The sequence below is a fragment of the Guillardia theta genome (assembly GCF_000315625.1).
Source record: "Guillardia theta CCMP2712 unplaced genomic scaffold GUITHscaffold_61, whole genome shotgun sequence".
NCBI classification, from domain to species: Eukaryota; class Cryptophyceae; order Pyrenomonadales; family Geminigeraceae; genus Guillardia; species Guillardia theta.
In genome coordinates, this window is record NW_005434613.1 from 406,724 (window position 1) to 418,795 (window position 12,072).

Below are 12,072 nucleotides of genomic sequence, written 5' to 3' on the forward strand. Positions count from 1 at the left end.
AGAAAAAAAATGTACCCCATTCTTGGCCCCATTGTAAGAAGGCCCCATTGCATCGTCGTGTTCTATTTTAACCCCCAACCTTGTATGTACACTCAACTACAAAAATGACGATCTTTGTGTTTCTCTAGTTTTGAAACCCAAAATCATCGCTCGATCGTAGAGCATTTTCCCTATTCGCATTCAAGACGGGATGTTACGATTGATTCACTCAGGAGAGAATGTATTGTTTGTCTCATTTTTGTCCATTTCCATCGTACAAAAGGAAATAAAAGGAAATGAAATCGTATCACTTTGAAAGTTCTTCCAAGGCTCTTGCGATGGCTCTTTTCTTTTCCATCCGAAACATTATCGCAGTTCGCATTTTATGGGACATCTCTCCCTGCAAACCAAAAAAGAAAAAGAAAGAAAAAGAAAAAATCAACATCAGCATTCTTATAGTTCACTGCTGGAAATCAGATCATGTCACCAACCTTTTGCAGAAGGATTTCATCATCATCCAAAGTCGTGCTGAATCTCTTCAATGTTGCCTCGAGGCCTTGAGCATCGAGGCCCATGCACACATATGGAATCCCTTGGACTGGCTCGGACGTTGCAGGCAACAAGAGCTGTTTCACATCATGGCTATTGCTGGATTCGACAAACCCGTAGTCTTGTATGATCCTGTCATTGTTGAGATTCCCACCACCGTAGGGGAAATTAATTTGCTGTCCCGCAAAAATTTTCTTCCCAGCAATAATCTGAAACAATCCATCACGCGTTGCCTTCAACTGGTGAGGAGAGGCTGCATCGTGGTTGAACATGTCAATCATTGGAATCAGGTACTTGACAGCACCATCTTCATTCGTGTAGATTGTGAGGACTCGACTGACAATCTGGTACACACCCCAAAGAAACTCTTCCCACGTGAACTTAATGTCGTTCGAAAGCCCAACCTGGCTGGCTTCATACGTGCTTCGCAACATTGCAACCCTCGACTTGGTTTCCTGTATCACTGCATCCCATTCCAGCGCATTCAGCTCATTTTCACTGTAGAACTCTGTTGTGTCGCATTGCTCATACTTGGGCAGCATATCAAAGAAAGGTTGAAACCACCCGTTTCTCCTCCGCTCTTCGTCCTTCTCGATCCTAACTAGCTGAGCAGCAGCATATCCAGGGTTAACGCCATCAGATCCAAGATTCAAACAGATATCTCTAGGGATGGATACTATCACTTCTCCTTCCTCAATGTTTTTCTCGGCCGCTACTCCTCTCAGGCCATCGAAGTCGGCTATCGCAACCTTGGAAACCGAAGCACCTCCCGCCTTGAGCCACTGAAAGAATCTCTCGCTATCCGCAGAATCTATCCTGCTCGCTTTCCCCGCCAACGTTGGCTTCGCACCGAAACCCTTTGCGACTGGAGCTCCCTTCTTCGGACTCTTCTTCGCCATCATGAGCGGTGCCATATTGCTCTGCCGAGGAACAGTCTTGCCGCATCTCAGAGGGAGTTGGCAATGAAATGCGCTTGTAGTCGTCAAGGCCTGGATGAACAGTACAGACAGTGTCGTCAGAGTGCAAGATGGCATCTTCGATCAAGCCTCTCCTCCTCTCCTCCTCCTCTACTATTCCCTTCCTCCGACGTACATGTCGGCCTCCAAAGTAACGGGTTCGTAACGAATCAACCTGAGAGTTCACGGCGGGGCGGACTCGGTGAGTCGGCTTTGCCACGGTACTATTCAAAGGCTTGAACCGGCCCGGCCGCGGCGAACTGGGTACCGTACGTGAATGCCCGGCGCGTGCGGAGGCGGCCGGGGCCCGGGCATCAGGAGAGGCTCGGGGACAAGGCTAACGTCGAAAGTTCGGACCAACAGACTCTGTGACTCCGAGCCGCGACTGAGTCACTACTACGGTATCTCACTGCCACTGAGCCTGCTATTTCCCGCCGGATTCGGCATCATGCCCATCACTACAGACTGGAAGGCAAAACAGAGACTGCAGGTTGGCTTTCAATAAACAAAGTTTAGAACATCGACTGGCAACATGCCTCGCTACAGTGTGGCGTCAGCATGGGCAAGGAAATGACAACTTGTAGAAATCTGAAGATGGCATTGTCCTAAGATTGGCTTAGTGAGCGCTTTCCTGGAGAAGACATGTAAGCTGCAGGTTTTCTGAGACACACAACAAAGGGGGAAGAACCTTGACGTATTCATCGTAAGCTTTCTGTAAGAGAGAGGTCAGAGCTAATTCGAACGACATCAAGTCAATTGTGCACCTGGTCCATGAGATCCTTGAAAGGAGCAGAATCTCCGACCTCAATCTGCATGAAAGGATTACCGTACATTCAGAGAAGGACGAGTTGCAGTCAGCAACAAGATCAGTTGTTTGTGAAAGGAAACGTGAAACTGGCAACGATTGGTGAAGTGATGATGACGGGGAGATCAGCTTCGAACCTTGATCATCCAGCCCTTGTCGGTAGGGGAAGAGTTGACAAGGCTTGGTTCGGAAGAGAGGGTGTCATTGACTCCGATGACCTTGCCTAAAAAATCCAAGTCACCAATGCAAATCTCGGGACTCTGATGTAAACGGAACCTGCCAAAGGGCTGTAAACATCGGCAGCAGCCTACCATCGACATCCATGTCAGCAGAACTGTAAGATCAGGAACATTGAAAGCACCTTGACAGATTCCACAGCTCCGAAGCTGTCGCCCGCCTTATACTCAGATCCCTGATGAAGCCATCAACAACACACCAGCACCTATATGCAGAACTCACCACTTCTGGGAGGTCAACATATACAATTTCGCCGAGTTCCTGTTATTACTCTCGTTACCCTCTCAACAACTCCGATCAAGGTTCTGCATCGCCACGTCACCTCCTGCGCATGAGCAGAGATCCCCAGAGTGGCAGTCTTGTTGTCAAGCTTAACCCATTCGTGCGACTTGGTGTACTTGAGTTCGGCGGCCTTTAGGGAAGCTGTACTTTCAAGTCAGAACACTGCAAGTTTGAAACTCTGTTGCACTCACACACTGAGAAGCATCTGAACTGCTGGCGCACAGCGACTGATCTGGCGAAAGCAGGTGCGCTGCGACACTGATCAGCCTCTTGCCACTTGTCGTTGATAAGAGTCACCGTCTTCCGATGGAGCGGGCAAGAACAGGAAGGGATTGAAGCATGATCTGCATTACAGATACATTGTCATCATGAGACCAAGAGCATTTCGTATTGGAACGTTCGGATTGAAACATACTTCCTCGCCCCGACAAAAATTTTACAGCAGCAATCAAGAATCTGCTCATCATCTAATGCCGTAGAACAGCAAACGAGATTGTTTAGGACAAATCGTTTCGGATCTAGCTATATCATCTTGTCCAGCGCCAAGATCAATCTTCTTAACCCCAGCAAATCCTCTTACTACTGGCAAACACGCAATCCATGAGTGCATGGGGGAACCAAATACATCTCAAACACCAGGTCACACATTGTCGTTCAACTGGAAAGCATAAGACGGGCAAGCGATCTTGCGGCCATTTAAACACTGGCTCAACAACATTGCTCATCATTTTCTTCCATCCCCCTTTCTCTCCGCTCTCATCCCGCGCTCTCCGGATTTCCGTACGAAGCCGCCATGATGAGAAGGATCTAAAGGGGCTCTGATGGGGTGGGGGGTCCTCTTTCGATCGTTATTAACTCGAAACATAGTTATATAAAATGTTATTATTATTATTTTCATACAATTGTTTCATAAAACATTTCTAAAATAACAGTAGAATTTACTAATAAGCGATTAAAGCATTACTAACAGTCAAAGATAGCCAATGCGCGGGGTGGGTGTGGAAACGTTTCTCCGGGGTTACTGCAATTCACAGTACTGAATTGCTTTCATAAAAATATTAGTGAGAAAGGTTTTGTAGACTAAACTTATTGTAATACTATATATTACAAAGACATGGGGTAAACACTGGTATTTCGAAAACTTCTTTGGGACTTTACAGCTGATCCACAAATTCTTTGGTAGCAACCTCTTTCCGCGGTTTTTCAGACTACCCTACCTTATCACCCCATTTTTCAATGTACCCTATCAGAGGATACATATACCCCAACAATACTGTGCGATTTGGTTTCAAAAAGTACCCCTACTTTTCTACCTCTACCCCCTTCAGATATTGTTCACCCCCAGTTCCCCCACTGGCACTATGCGTGTGCTTTTCTCCCCAACACTGCAAGTCCAACCACCCCCACCCCCATCGATATCACCCCACCCCCGCAAATTCTGTCTGAACAATGAAGCTGATGTCCCCACCCTCCGCTATCATACGAATACCACCCCTGATTTCTTCAGGAAAACCAAAAAAATTACCCCTACCCACCTATTTAAAACTTGTGCACCCTACCCCCCATTACATCGTTTACACCGAGTTCGCCGGGCTTTTGACTTGGTGAGGTGGCCCGGGCGCCCGGCGCCGATTCAAGTTTATTCAGTGTGCCCGGGCCCCCGGCGGCGGTGGCCCCGGCGTCTGGCCCGGCCCGGGCCAACCCGCTGAGTAACGTGGGACACACTACCGTACTGTTCTGGGAAACTTGAAACGTACCGTAGGCTCACCGTGTGGCACTGAGTCCTTCAACGGCCGCGAGCCGGCGGCCGGGAGAGTCACATCAGTGATGGGCCCCAAGTTCACACCGGCGGCGCGCCGCTGCCGCCCACTGCTCACTGTGCGCGGCCCGCCTCTGGCAGTGGCACCGTGCCAGACTGAGAGTCACTGAGTGACTCGCTCACTGATCGGACGGTCAGCGCGGCAAGTGGCACCAGTTCTGGCAAAGTGCGCCCGGAGTCTGTGAGTTTGCTTTATTCAAGGAAATACAACTCCGAACGGATCTTCGAATGACTGCAATAGTTCTCCTTGATGCCCCTGAGCACTGGCATGAAGAGCCCGCAAATGTTCGAAACAAAGTGTCATCCTTTGTTAGAAGTAGAGATGAAAATTTATCCAGGGTAGTAGCGGACGCCGCAGCAGGACTCACCATCGGGAGGGTTCCAGACCTGGACAGGGTTCGACGAATCAGGAAAGGATGTCTACACCATCAGGAAGGGAAAAGGCATTACCTCTCCAGAGCTGGTGTTGTCCGGCATGTCAACAATGGCACCCAACTGCGCAGTTCCATCACCTTTGAACATTGATACGTTGGGGGATCCTCCGTACAGGCACTGGGTGATTTGCTTTCCAAACATCTGTCACCCAAGAGGTCAGCAAGGCAGAGGACGTTCGGTAACTACAATCAAATAAAAAAAGGGGGTAGAAGAAATTCCTCGGAGTTGTTGCCGATTTTTCTGACTTTCGAACAAACATCCACTCTACAGAATACCTTTTCTTTGAAACAATTTCACTGTATCACCGCTACATCGAAAGGGAAGAATTATCACATCGAGAGCACAAAGCCTATCCATCTCATGTGCAACATTGAGTGTCTACGGATAAACGATTCTCTTGTAGGAAAACCCTGTGCCTTCGTTTTGGCAATTTTCAGCAACTGTCAATCCACACTATCACAAAGTGATTTTCACAGACTTTGAACTTCTGCAAAGATTCATCAATGTCCTCGGACACATTGAACAATTGGGATCAAGTATCGAATATCAACTGACCACTACATCCTACAATTTTTCCGATATTGACATTCTTTGGATAACTAGACTGACGGGTCTTTCCTTCCGCACAGTTCACTCCAAAACCATCTCTATAGCACTCGTTTCAGCACTGTTGTCTTCCTTTACAGGAAATTTCTACTCACAATTACATCTCATCTCATCTCATCTCATCTCATCTCATCTCATCTCATCTCATCTCATCTCATCTCATCTCATCTCATCTCATCTCATCTGATATGATATGATCTCATCTCATCTCATCTCATCGTCCTCAACCCGCTCCCGCTCCCTGTTGATCCGAGATATTTCCTCTCCTCTCACACCTCCTGACTGCTCTCCGCCATCATTCCGGGAAACTCGCCGCCATCCTCCGTCTTTAATCACTGCGCCATTGGCTGCCCCTTCGCACACTAAAAAGAACCGTTACAATCACAATCGGTATATAACGGATATTATACGGGGGTAAATCAACTAAACTTTATTAGTCAACAGAGCCGAACTGAGGGTCTTGTGGAATTCGACGCGAGGGCGATGGCGATGAAACTGGTTTACTTCGACCTGAGGGGGAAGGCAGAGGTCCTTCGCCTCATGCTCCATGTCGCAGGGCAGGAGTTTGATGACTGTCCTGGGGGTGAGTCGTCTCTGTTTCCCTGCATGCTGTCTGTCTTGTGCGCGCGCGTTGAATCCGTGCCTTGGGATCTCCGGAGGATCGCACGTGAGGTGGGGAAATTGTGTTTTGAGTCTGTGTATGTGCATGCAAGGCGGAACTGTGTATTGTGATCAAGTGGAATCATGAATGTCAGATGCTAAGTACGCCGGATTGGTCTGATCTTCTTGATTTGTCAGGGGTGAACAAGGCAGATTGGGATTCTCAGTTGCTGTTCGGGCAACTTCCGCTGCTCATCGATGGGGATCGCAAGATTGTCCAGTCTGGAGCGATCGCTCGCTACCTTGCCTCCAAACTGAACTTGTGCGGAAGCACTGAGGATGATAAGCTTCTGTGCGATCAGTTGTACGAGGGGGCTGAAGACGTGTTTCAAGCCCTCTGGCCGGCATGCACAAAATACCGCGGCGGAAGTCCTGAGGCCCTGGAGAAGGTGCTTGCGGAGGGGGGCAATGTACACAAGTACTTGACAAGGTTCAACGCCATCCTTGAAGGAAAGAAGTTCTTCCTTGGCGAAACTTTCAGCTATGCAGACCTTGCCCTTTACAACGTTTTGACACTCTCCAGTGCCATTGACGTGAACAATTACATAGCGCCTAACTTCCCTAACATCAAGAAGCACTTCGATGCGGTCGAAGCTCATCCTAAGATCGACGCATGTAACTCACAGACTTTTGCTTCCATCGGTCTTCTGATCTTCACACAGATAACAAGTCGGGGAAGCGACGCCCTCCATTCGAGCCCTTCACGTTCTAGAAAGTGTCAATTCCTAGAGCTCGTTGCTTCGTATGCTGTAGGTAGCAGCGTAGCATTGATGCAAAACAAGTACAATTGGGTTTTGAAGAGCAAGCGGCACTGTCACTCACACTACATTACATTAGTACGATGTAATTGCCTCGCGGCTTTTTGGCTAGGCAAGTTGGGAGCGTGCGAGACTGAGTGAAATTCAGCCCGCACGCAGATCACATGAAAGCACATCGAGACGGGCCTCACGTTATTGCTTGAGCCTGAACTGACGCCGCGAGTTTGATGACAAGACCGGCCCATGCACTGAACAAGAACTTGATGTATTGCTGCACGTACGGGAGTACCCGTGGCAGTCCGATCCTACTTGCCGCGCGGCCCGGCGCAGTCACGCTGCCCGGCCGGTGCACTCAGCGGTGCCGGCGGTCTCGGAGGCGGCTCTGCCACTGATTCCCGGAGGCACCCGGGCCTTCCGCTCTCCGCTGAGGCGGACTGGAACCATTTCAATTGAGTAAAACTTCAAGAGCGGCAGCTCCAGTCCGCCCGCCACCTTCCCAAAAAGGAAAGCAAACTCGCCCGACGACCGTCTGCCCCAAATTGCTCAATTAAATTTTTCATTAAATTTTGAAATTTCCTCCCGGTTTATGAAATGTACATCACGATCTGAAATTACCCCTCCCGCCCTCTCTTACTCCGCTCCTTCCCCCGCCTTGCTATCACCGCCAAGCCATGGTACGTCGCCGCCATGCACAGCTCGCGCAAATCTCTCATCTACACCCTCCTCCTCCCTCCCTCCTCTCCTCCCCCCCGTTCTCGTAGTGCAATGCTATCGTTATTAGAAGCTCTTCATTCTTCCTGCTGCTCCTTCCCCTTCCCATGCCACATCGTCTCTTGATACCCCCTCCGCTTCTGTTGTTTGTAAGCCCTTCCTCAAGCTTTCCCTCTCCACCTTTCCATAGCTTTGCTGCTCCATCTTATCTCCTCTCCTTTTCTCGAAACGGTTGTCCTCGCATAACATCTCACCTTCGAGTTGCTTTTGACTTCCTTCACAGAGCTCTAGGAGACCCCGTAGACGAGTACAAGCTGATGATGATTCCGAGCCGCCTGCGAGCTCGCCAGCAGCCGCGAGCTCGCCAGCAGCGGCCCAATCTAGCTCTAATATGCCGACTCCAGCAAGCGAGCCAGCGATAAGCCAAGTGAGAAGACTTGCGAGAGGAGATGCAGGCGGCTGACTTGCCTTGTCTGCGCAGGACCGTGTTGAGAACAGCGATGATGAAGGAGAAGATCTCCATGACGAGACCCAGCTGGCAAGGGACTACATGCCCGTGCCGGAGTTGGATACTTACGACCAGGAGGACCTCGATGGGTCGGAGTATTCACCCATGTCGCCTTCAGCTCGCATTGCAGCTGAGGCTCAGATGCGAAAGAGAGATCGAGATACACAGAAGGCAGCCGGCAGAGTCCCCCGAGCTCTTCGTGGGTTCGATGACGACGACGAGCGCCCGTCGCGTCGCCGCCGCAGGGAGAGGGAGGAGGCGGCTGGGCTGGAGTCTGCAGATGTCTCGGTGAACATTGAGGACCTCCCAGAGGGAGTTTCGCTCCCGGACTTCATCCAGACGGACATCGCGAAGAGGGAGATCAAGAGGCGATTCGGAGTGTTCCTGCGCACCTTCACGGACGAGCAGGGGAGAGCCGTGTACCGTGACAAGATCAAGCGGATGTGCGATGCGAACAAGCAGAGCTTGGAGGTCAGCTACATGCATCTCTCAAATGCTCAGCGCATCTTCGGCATCTGGGTGGCGGACGCCCCCGAGCCGATCCTCGAGGTTCTGAACGAGGCGGCGATGGACGTGGTGCTGCAGCTCTACCCCAACTACGAGGACATCCATAGCGAGATCTTCGTGCGCATCATTGAGCTCCCTATCACCGACAAGCTGCGAGATATCCGACAGGTCGATCTTTGCTCCTGCTCCTGCTCCTGCTCCTGCTCCTGCTCCTGCTCCTGCTCCTGCTTCCCTTCCTCTCCCACCCTCTCCGTCTACTCTACTTTCCTCCTCCACCACGCTTTCCGCATTATCTGCTTCCTCCGTGCTGCTTCATACTGGGACTGAATCGCTCTGCGCAGGTTCACCTCAACGTTCTCGTCAAGGTGGGAGGAGTCATCACAAGGAGGACGGCGATCTATCCGCAGCTCAAGCTCGTCATGTTCGAGTGCGGCAAGTGCGGCCTCGTCTTCGGCCCCTTCTACCAGCAGAACGCTGCCAGTGACGTCAAGCCCGGGTCCTGCCCGGAGTGCCAGAGCCGGGGCCCGTTGAGCGTGAACCAGGAGAGGACGGTCTACCGCAACTACCAGAAGATGACGTTGCAGGAGACGCCCGGGACGGTCCCAGCTGGGCGTCTGCCCCGATACAAGGACGTGATCCTCGTCGGTGATCTGATCGACTGCGCGAGGCCCGGGGAGCAGGTGGAGGTGACGGGCGTCTACAAGAACAACTTTGACTCCTCCCTCAACACCAAGAACGGCTTCCCCGTCTTCGCTACCATAATCGAGGCCAACCACGTGAGCAAGAAGGACGACATCTACTCGCCCTTCCGCCTGACTGAGGACGACGAGACCAAGATCCGTGAGCTCTCCAAGGACCCTCAGATCGTTCAGAAGATCGTCTCCAGCATCGCTCCCTCCATCTTCGGGCACGAGGACGTCAAGACTGCCCTCGCGCTCTCGATGTTCGGAGGGCAGGCCAAGGACATCTCAGGCAAGCACAGGATCAGAGGAGACATCAACGTCCTCCTCCTCGGTGACCCGGGAACGGCCAAGTCTCAGTTCCTCAAGTACGTAGAGAAGAGCATGCCTCGCGCCATCTTCGCCACGGGCAAGGGAGCGAGTGCGGTCGGTCTGACCGCCGGAGTTCATCGGGACCCGATCACGAGGGAGTGGACACTGGAAGGAGGAGCGCTGGTGCTGGCCGACACAGGCGTCTGCCTCATCGACGAGTTTGACAAGATGTCAGACCAGGACAGGACCAGCATCCACGAGGCGATGGAGCAGCAGAGCATCTCAGTGTCTAAGGCCGGGATCGTGACCAGCCTGCAGGCGAGGTGCGCGGTGATCGCAGCCGCCAACCCCAAGGCAGGACGGTACAACTCGTCCATGCACTTCCACGAGAACGTTGAGCTGACTGAGCCCATCCTCTCTCGCTTCGACGTGCTGTGTGTGGTGAAAGATACTATCGATCCCATCCTGGACAGCCAGCTCGCGGACTTTGTGGTCCAGTCGCACGACAGGAGCCATCCCGGGAAGCGAGCGGAGGCGGAGGCAGCAGGAGAGGAGGCGAGCGACGAGGGGGAGGGGCCGATCCCTCAGAGTCTTCTGAAGAAGTACATCGTGTACGCCAAGAAGCACGTCAGGCCCAAGATCAGCCAGATCGACAGCGACAAGGTCACGAAACTTTACGCGGAGCTGAGGAGGGAAAGCGAGGCGGGGGGAGGGATCCCGATCGCTGTCCGCCACGTCGAGAGTATTATCCGAATGTCCGAGTCGTTTGCTAGGATGCACTTGCGTGAGATCGTGAGGGACGACGACGTGAACTTGGCGATCCGAGTCATGCTGGACTCCTTCATCTCCTCCCAGAAGTACAGCGTGCAGCGCAACCTCCGGCGCTCCTTCCATCGCTACCTCGCCTTCCAGAAGGACAACAACGAGCTTCTCCTCTACATCCTCCAGGCCATGGTCAGGGACGAGCTCCAGTACACGCGCTCCCGCAACTTCCTTCGGCTGCAAGAGGAGGAGGAGGTCAAGGTGGAGCAGCAGGACTTTGAGCAGAGGGCCAAGAACATCGGCGTCCACCAGTTCCACGACTTCTACGCTTCCCAGCTCTTCAGCTCGAAGTTCCGCCTCGACAAGTCGACCAAGATGATCGTTTGCTCGTCCTAAGCTGGGGCGTTCTAGAGGCCCGCGAAGATTTGTACTTGTTTCAAATAAATCTACAAGATGATATTCCACCTGCTCCCGCTCCGGCTGCTGCCCCTGCTCCTGCTCCTGCTCCTGCTCCTGCTCCTGCTCCTTCTCCTGCTCCTCCTTCTCCTGCTCCTGCTCCTGCTCCTGCTCCACCAGCTTCTCTTCCTCCTCTCCCTTCATCCGCGCAACTGTTACTTGTCGAACTCCACCACCTGATCCGTATGCTCCTGTCTCTGCTGCCCTTTCCCCTTCCCTCCTTCGACTCATCCTCGCCCTCCGCTCGTGGTTTTCTCTTGCGTTTCGCTGAGGTTCAAGGACGCGGGGGGGGGGAGAAGAGAAGGAAATTTATATAGAGGTGGACAAGCGAGGGAAACGAGAAGGCAGGAGGAGGAGAGGGAGAAGGAGGAGAGGGAGGAGGAAGAAGCGGATGAGTGTTTCTAGTCAGTCAACTTGTCTTGACTCAAGAATTGAGAAAGAGCGTCATGAACTTGGTCGAACAGCCTGCAGATCATTATTTCAGTCGCTGCCGTAGGAGGAGCAGAGGAAGGGAGAGGAGGAGGAATTGTAGAAATGACAAAGGGAGGTGAGGGAAAGTGGAGAGGGGAGAGGGGAGAGCAGGGGACGAAGGGGAGGAAGAAGAACAAGGAGGAGAATTGCAATGGAGGGAGGGTTGAGAGAGGAGAGAGCGAGGAGAGGAAGAACAGCAGAGGGGAGAAAGCAGAGGGGAGGAAGGGGAGGAAAGGGAGAGAGGAGAGGGGAGGGAGGGAGGGAGGGGAATAGGAACTATGTAGGAGGGCAAGGAGGGAGGATGTGGATAGGAGAGTTAGGAGATATTTCAGACCCAGTGGCTTCCGCGTCGAAACCTCCAGCGAACTGCACGAGAGTGAGAGGAGGAGCAAGTGAAGTTGCTCGACCTGATGCACGCGGAAAGAAAACTTCAAGGCGGAGTTGAGCAGATTCTGAACCTGAGAGAGCGGCAATTTCAACGAGAGACGATGGACAGGGGGGCGAAGAGGGAGAGGGAGAAGGAGAGGGAGGGGGGAAGGAGGGGAGGGGGGAAGAGGGGAGGGAGGGGGGTAGGGGGGA

The 12,072-nt window shown here is 52.4% G+C and overlaps 5 protein-coding genes across 5 annotated transcripts in view; 2 read left to right on the top strand and 3 right to left on the bottom strand.

Annotated features, from left to right (window-relative positions):
* Nucleotides 1-452: 452 nt before the first annotated feature.
* On the bottom strand, nucleotides 453-1,442 carry GUITHDRAFT_112741 (hypothetical protein; the record flags this gene model as incomplete). The annotated part of the gene is made up of 1 exon (XM_005828202.1): nucleotides 453-1,442. One exon carries the CDS (start codon nucleotides 1,440-1,442, stop codon nucleotides 453-455), a length of 990 nt encoding a protein of 329 aa, XP_005828259.1.
* A 522-nt stretch (nucleotides 1,443-1,964) lies between these two features.
* On the bottom strand, nucleotides 1,965-3,154 carry GUITHDRAFT_88499 (hypothetical protein). Its single transcript, XM_005828203.1, has 10 exons — nucleotides 3,106-3,154; nucleotides 3,000-3,058; nucleotides 2,849-2,949; nucleotides 2,749-2,787; nucleotides 2,651-2,701; nucleotides 2,566-2,596; nucleotides 2,427-2,512; nucleotides 2,249-2,293; nucleotides 2,173-2,196; nucleotides 1,965-2,115 (listed from the first exon to the last, which is right to left on the bottom strand). The coding sequence occupies exons 1-10, from the start codon at nucleotides 3,147-3,149 to the stop codon at nucleotides 2,101-2,103; spliced, it is 495 nt and encodes a 164-aa protein (XP_005828260.1). The 5' UTR covers nucleotides 3,150-3,154; the 3' UTR covers nucleotides 1,965-2,100.
* Nucleotides 3,155-6,151: 2,997 nt separating this feature from the next.
* GUITHDRAFT_112743 (hypothetical protein) lies at nucleotides 6,152-7,040 on the top strand (the record flags this gene model as incomplete). Its single annotated transcript, XM_005828204.1, has 3 exons — nucleotides 6,152-6,251; nucleotides 6,467-6,943; nucleotides 6,991-7,040. The coding sequence occupies 3 exons, from the start codon at nucleotides 6,152-6,154 to the stop codon at nucleotides 7,038-7,040; spliced, it is 627 nt and encodes a 208-aa protein (XP_005828261.1).
* A 1,148-nt stretch (nucleotides 7,041-8,188) lies between these two features.
* MCM2 (minichromosome maintenance protein 2) lies at nucleotides 8,189-10,962 on the top strand (the record flags this gene model as incomplete). Its single annotated transcript, XM_005828205.1, has 4 exons — nucleotides 8,189-8,224; nucleotides 8,279-8,980; nucleotides 9,154-10,821; nucleotides 10,852-10,962. The coding sequence occupies 4 exons, from the start codon at nucleotides 8,189-8,191 to the stop codon at nucleotides 10,960-10,962; spliced, it is 2,517 nt and encodes an 838-aa protein (XP_005828262.1).
* An 807-nt stretch (nucleotides 10,963-11,769) lies between these two features.
* GUITHDRAFT_142188 (hypothetical protein) overlaps nucleotides 11,770-12,072 on the bottom strand; it is a gene marked incomplete at both ends in the record, with an annotated part of 4,814 nt that continues 4,511 nt past the window's right edge. The window contains 2 exons of the mRNA XM_005828206.1: nucleotides 11,770-11,859; nucleotides 11,901-11,951. Coding sequence (XP_005828263.1) covers nucleotides 11,770-11,859; nucleotides 11,901-11,951 — 141 coding nt within the window. The remainder of the gene's footprint in view (nucleotides 11,860-11,900; nucleotides 11,952-12,072) is intronic.

Excerpts from the sequence above, each read along its gene's own strand:
- GUITHDRAFT_88499 (XM_005828203.1), bottom strand. The coding sequence starts at position 3,149 with ATGCTTCAATCCCTTCCTGTTCTTGCCCGCTCCATCGGAAGACG. Across the intron at positions 3,059-3,105 it reads GCCCGCTCCATCGGAAGACG|CGCACCTGCTTTCGCCAGAT; the intron begins GTGACTCTTATC and ends TCAGTGTCGCAG. Across the intron at positions 2,950-2,999 it reads GTTCAGATGCTTCTCAGTGT|CTTCCCTAAAGGCCGCCGAA; the intron begins GTGAGTGCAACA and ends TTGAAAGTACAG.